This window comes from Pyrus communis, chromosome 5, assembly GCF_963583255.1.
Source record: "Pyrus communis chromosome 5, drPyrComm1.1, whole genome shotgun sequence".
In the NCBI taxonomy this organism is placed as follows: domain Eukaryota; kingdom Viridiplantae; phylum Streptophyta; class Magnoliopsida; order Rosales; family Rosaceae; genus Pyrus; species Pyrus communis.
This window is the reverse complement of record NC_084807.1, coordinates 24,178,205-24,184,617: the sequence shown is the minus strand read 5'-3', so window position 1 is coordinate 24,184,617 and position 6,413 is coordinate 24,178,205. Positions and strand designations below refer to the sequence as shown.

General features: G+C 39.8%; 1 protein-coding gene across 1 annotated transcript; it reads left to right on the top strand.

Annotated features, from left to right (window-relative positions):
* The first annotated feature begins 2,240 nt into the window (after positions 1–2,240).
* Positions 2,241–4,872, top strand: LOC137733659 (large ribosomal subunit protein uL10-like). Its single transcript, XM_068472805.1, has 5 exons — positions 2,241–2,711; positions 2,794–2,862; positions 3,891–3,989; positions 4,073–4,465; positions 4,569–4,872. Exons 1-5 carry the CDS (start codon positions 2,454–2,456, stop codon positions 4,713–4,715), a joined length of 966 nt encoding a protein of 321 aa, XP_068328906.1. The 5' UTR covers positions 2,241–2,453; the 3' UTR covers positions 4,716–4,872.
* Positions 4,873–6,413: the final 1,541 nt, after the last annotated feature.

The following is a 6,413-nucleotide window of genomic DNA, read 5'->3' as shown; positions in this document are numbered from 1 at the left end:
ATAAGGCATCACACTCGTAGACGGACACTCTAAATAAGATAGCATTGTTATCTTATTGTGAATGTGTTGTCTTACACATCAGCCGTAATCAAGATATTGATTAGAGTATGTCGCGTAAGATAACACATTCACAATGTAGCATAACCATGTGTGTGGCTCCCAAGGTCGTATCCATAAAGGCCAAAATTTTCAATTTTAATAAGGATGATGTTATCCACACGCCTCTTTTTACCTTCCACACAATCCTCATAATTTCCGATCGTTTACTCGAATAAATTGAAAAAGGTCAAAAGATATAAATTATCAGAGTTGTGTGAGAGATAAATGTATGGATAACATCACCCCTTTAACAATCAAGTAGGAGCCTAAGGCTTGTGCAAGAAGCACTTATGCTCACAAGCACTTGGTTATTTAAAAAAAAAAATCAAATACTTTTCTAGTTTTGGAGGTGCTTCGCCAAAAAAGGCGAATTTATTAAATTTTTCATTAATTTAAATCATGTGACTTGCATGTGTTTAAGGACTTATCTTTTTTTTTTTTTTTTCTTCGAAAAAAAAAGTACAAAGTTAACTTGGAAGGGTAAATTAGAAATTAGATTCGCAACCAATATGCAACGTTAAAGGCATATAGGCAAGGAAGTGATGGTATTAGCTTCTAATATGTGTTACGTGCAAGTCACGTGACTTAAGTTGACGAAAAATAGGTTATAATAGTTTTAAATATAATAGTAAGGATGAAATTAGCAATTTTTAATGAATTTAGGGACTTGTTTTACCGAAAAAAAAAAAGTTTTAAAACCTAATTTTCACTCAGGTGATAATCCATAAATTAATCAGCAGTTTACCCAAAATTTTATAGTCATTTTTTAGATATGAAGGACATGAGTTGGACTAAAGCTTGGACCATTATTGAAGGCTTGCCTAAGTTGCCTTTTAACTCTTTCAATTGACATATATCTAAAACTGTAACACATTGAGATATACATTCAGCTAGAAGATAAATTTTATGATATAAATTCTCGTACAAGCTACATTTGAGAATCGAAAAATGGGTATACCGGAAGCTCGTCAAGTATGCAGAACAAAGAACCCTATTTTACTTTCAATACTCGACTACACGTGGAGTTGAAGAACCCTAATAAACCCATCATCAAGAATTCTATTGTCACGTTTTCACTTTTCAGTTTTTCGGTACCAAGATTTAAGCCAAGAAGATGAAGATCATCGGGAAAATATCAACAATTGCCAATGATTCTTCCATGTTGTTGTCAATCCTGCTCACACCAACAAGACAGATTAAGAACAACGGACCATGAACGAGCGTATGCAAACTGCATCCAGTTTTAGTGATGGCTTCGAATTCAACACCATTTGAAGAGCAAACCTGATGGCAAGTTCCCCTTGTCTTTGTTAATTGAGAAATCATCCAAGTTGACGAAGGCCCGATCCTGCCTCGTTACCTGCTATCCCGAACTCGGAAATAAAGGAGAAAACGTTGCACTTCTAAAAAGGAAGAAGATGACTGAAAGCTACAAGCATTTCAGGCATGAAGAACTGATGAAGTTGACCAGGGAGCAGGTGCGGTCACACTTTTTGCAGGATTCCGAAAAAGGCTTCTTTCTTTGTGCATTTGTGGAAAATATCTGCTTCCTGTTCTCGTCGTGAGCGTTGATATTCTAAGGGGACAAATATCGTAGAACCGTAAGGAAACTAAGACGTGTGCGTGGACTGTGTAGGACATGCAAAAAAGACGCACTAATCTCTGTTCTAGTGGTCATCAGACTCATCACACCTTGAAGCTGTTTGGTAGCCCCCGTAACGTCCATCAACTATTTCCATGTTTTTAATGGTTTGCAATTCCGTAAAATGCTTCTTGAAAAAACATCGTGCATGTGCTTTTCTAAAAAGAGCTTCAATAACCAATAAGCACTTCAAACCCATTCCAAAAGCAATCCCAAACAGGCCCTGAGGTTTTCACGTAAAATTTTCGGTAAGATTATTCTTCAAATGCAATACTACCGGTTCGAAAACTTGGCTGAATTCGCCACTTATTTTTGGGCCTATTAAAGGGTCAAGTTCACTTGGGCCTATGACTCCATGAGCCCAATTCTTACCTAAAACCAAAACGGCCCATCCATCACAGCCATCAGATCGAAAAAACAAAACTAATTTACAACCGTCCGATCTAGGTTTACATCTCCTTCCCTCCACCCCACTATATAACCCCTCACTATCAACAGTTTTCCTCTTCCTCCCGCCTCCCAAGCTTTCTAGGTTTTCTTAGTTCCTCCAAAACCCTAGTCTTTCAGTAAAAAGAGAGGTTAAAGGACGGCACCGTCGCTGTCCGCCTTGACAGAGCCGCCGCTTCGTCTTGGCCCTCGATTTTGGTCTTGCTCTCTTTCCCAAACTTCCAATTTCCACTAATCTCACAAGCCCTAATTCCCTTAAATCGCAATGGCCCCTAAACCCTCCAAGGCCGACAAGAAGATAGCCTACGATTCCAAGCTCTGCTCCCTCCTCGACGAGTATGGCCAGGTCCTAATTGTCGCCGCCGACAACGTCGGCTCCAAGCAGCTCCAGAACATCCGCAAGGGGCTGCGCGGAGATTCCGTCGTTCTGATGGGGAAGAACACGATGATGAAAAGGTCCGTCAGGATCCATGCGGAGAAGACGGGCAACAGTGCTTACCTCAACCTCGTCCCTCTCCTTGTGGTACGTTTTTTGGCTCCATTTGTGGTTGCTGATTTGTTTGTATGAGTTGGTTTTCTGATTTGTTGTTGTTTTTGGGATTTAGGGCAACGTCGGTCTGATTTTCACAAAGGGTGATTTGAAGGAAGTCAGCGAAGAGGTTGGCAAGTACAAGGTAACCGAATTCAATTTCCTTTTTCGTTGTTTGAATTCATGATATTATCAATGTTAATGCGTTTTAGTGGTTGTAGTGATTTAAGATGCGTATTGTGTTATGTGAAACTGTAATATGTAATTGTTTGTTGTGTAGATTTCAAATTGGTATGAAATTTAGTGTATTTATGATCGATACGAAACCCAATTTGTTGAATTACCCGTAAGAGTAAAATTATGCTGGTTTTGTTGTTTTTGAATGTTTTTAAATCCAACAAGACCATTTACTTTCAAATATGATTATGTACATGGTTAAGCATTTTGGTCTGTTGTGTATGCTTGAGTTCATGCTATTATTATTATTTTGCATCTCATTTGTAATGTTTTGTATTGCTTATTGTATAATAGAACATGATACGTTGGTACAATTGGGCTAGACTCGGCGCTGATTTTCTGCTAACCAGGGTTTTAGTCTGCACCTCTGTATCTCAGTTCTATGCTTATAAGCAAAATCTGGCTCTTTTTTTTCTTCATATCTTTAGGTTTTTTAATATTTTAAGAAGATTCTCTTTTCTCTACAAACTTTGATGGTTTCGTTTTGAATTTGTGATGGGGGAGATTGATCCATCCCTAACTGGGCAGTTAACGAGCAGGTTACTTATGCCTTTATATTCCCTAAGTAAACGTCGCATATAGATTGCTGTTGATGTCGATGGTCCTCCCTGCTTTGGTTGGGAGCTCCTCCGTTGACGGTGTTGTCATATTCCATCGCCTTGTGGAGCAGTATCATTGCTTTTACTACTTGGGCATGCCCATGATACCTACATTTTTCAGAAAAAAAAAAAAAAAACTTTTCAAAAATTATTCTAGAGTTACTTCTTCTCAAGTATACCTTAACAAAAGGTGACATCTTTTTTTGACTTAGATGATTATACATGGGTTTAGTTTGCCTCATGATATTTTTTTGTTAATCTTGCAATCGATCCCATTTTGTTTGTGTTTTACTATATCTATCTAATTGCTAGCTGTATTTAATTTTGAATTGAGTAGGTTGGAGCCCCTGCTCGTGTTGGTTTGGTTGCTCCAATTGATGTGGTGGTTCCTCCTGGTAACACTGGTCTTGACCCATCTCAGACCTCTTTCTTCCAGGTGTGTAAATAATCGTTCACAATAAATGGTGATTACTTTTTTGTGGGTGTGGTAGTTCTGACTTGGTATGTTACGCATTTCAGGTGCTCAACATCCCCACCAAGATTAACAAGGGTACTGTTGAAATCATTACCCCTGTTGAACTTATCAAGAAGGGAGATAAGGTTGGCTCTTCTGAGGCTGCCCTACTTGCCAAGCTTGGAATCAGGCCATTCTCATATGGTCTTGTTGTCCAGATGGTGTATGACAATGGTTCCGTCTTCAGCCCACAGGTGCTTGATCTGACTGAGGATGATCTCATGGAGAAGTTTGCTTCTGGTGTCTCGATGGTTACTTCATTGGCATTGGCCATCTCATACCCCACCCTGGCAGCAGCACCACTCATGTTCCTCAATGCTTACAAGAACGTATTGGCAGTTTCTATTGCCACCGAATATTCCTTCCCACAAGCAGAGAAGGTCAAGGAGTTTCTCAAGGTATTGTGCTATTTTTCAACTGTTTGTGTCCATTTGCTTTTCGTCATTGCTCGTTTCAGTTCATTCTTGTTGGCAAGTGATTAATTGTGGGTTAACAATGCAGGATCCAAGCAAGTTTGCAGTTGCTGCAGCCCCTGTTGCTGCTGCTGCTTCCGGAGGTGCTCCAGCTGCTGCTAAGGAGGAAGAGAAGAAGCCCGAGCCCGAAGAGGAATCCGATGAGGAAATGGGTTTCAGTTTGTTTGATGATTAAGAAGCTATGGTTCATAGCTGAACTTGAGAGTGGAAATTCACATTTGCGTGGTTTAGTTTATTGCCGGGCATGTTTAATTTTTCTAATGTCGGATATAATGTTTTTGGTAGTAGTGTGTTGGATATTTTGTTTATTAATATAATGTTTAGTTAGTTTATGTTGTGTACCATTTATTTAGTGGTGTCAAGAACCTGTTGAGAATTTTTCAGGCTGAGACTACAGTAAGTAATTTTTAGTGCTTTTTGGAAAAGCACTTGGTAATGCCTCTTGCATTTGCGTAGTGTTATCTAGCCCAGATTACACGTGTTACAAAATCCCTTCTTCGCGAGGCAATAACAGGCGGCGACCAGGAGCAGCGTCGTTCATTTTCATCCACTCTTTCTGTTATCATTTCTTTTTGCCCGTCATTATCATACCAATGTCTCCTCCGGGATCGTCCTAATTCATTAAGTCTGATGATCTGGATAGTTGGAATTTAATTCAACAGTTATAAACAGGAACTTACTTTAAAAGTTATAATAATTTTAGCTATTAAATCAAATTTTAACTGTCTGAATCTCCGAACCTAATGGATTAGAAGGGACTCGTTGGCACGCATCAGCCTACTTTAACATGGCGGTAATCTTAGCGTTCATCACAATCTACATACCGCTGCGCTCCCAATCCAACGACAAAAACCCCCAACCAGGCTGCTGGGTTGTCGCAGAGCAGCACCGACGGCGTGGACCTCTGTTTCTCCAAATCTCGACGTGAGCAGCCCCGATGTTGTTGGGTTGGAGCGCTGCCGTGGGTCTGCCGTGTGCCGGTGTCATGGGTCAGGGGTTTTGGTCTAGACGGGTTGTGGGTTAAGAGCAGCGTGGGTTGGGTGGTGGTCGATGAGTGGGTGGGTGGGTCGAGTGATTTTCAATCCAATCCTAAGCCCATTGTGTTAGTCCACACCAAACAGTAGACGAATAGCCTAACCTAGCCTAACCTATCCCATCTAATCCTAGCCTAATCAGTCCAAAATATCAAATCCCATCTAATCCTAGCCTAACCAGTCCAAAATATCAAATCCCATCTAATCCTAGCCTAACCAGTCCAAAATATCAAATCTTATCCAATCTAGTCCACCAAATGTGACTTGAAGTTAGGAAATGGATCATCTCCAGATCATTTTCGCTAAATTCACTTAATCACTTAATCGGGACATTTGAAATTTGATTCAACAGCTAAAGTTATTATAACTTTCAAATGAGTCTTATTTTTGTAGCCGTTAAATTAAATTTTAAGAGCTCGAATTGATCGATTGAGTAGATTTGATGAAAGGGATCCATGATCCTAAAGTTATTATTTTACAAGTACACGAAGGTGTGATAGGGGTCTTTTGGTAGTGTGTATAAATGCTTTCGAGAATGAAATACATTATGTTTTAGTTTTATGAGTTTCTGGTACTAAATTGGTGATACGATAACAAAGTCCCAACTAATTGCACAGATTAGATGGGAAGATGATTAGCTAGGCAGGTCAACCCCTGTGGTCCCACTATCCATCTTCAGTTGACAATACTCTGATACACGTTCTGCTTCAACTGTTTGCAAACATAGACTAAGCTCTCATTGGAGTCTCGGGTATCGATATCGTGTACAAGGGGGTCTGTATGTTATCCTAGTAACTGGCTGAATCGACATCTGCAACATCTCGTATATCATTAGAATT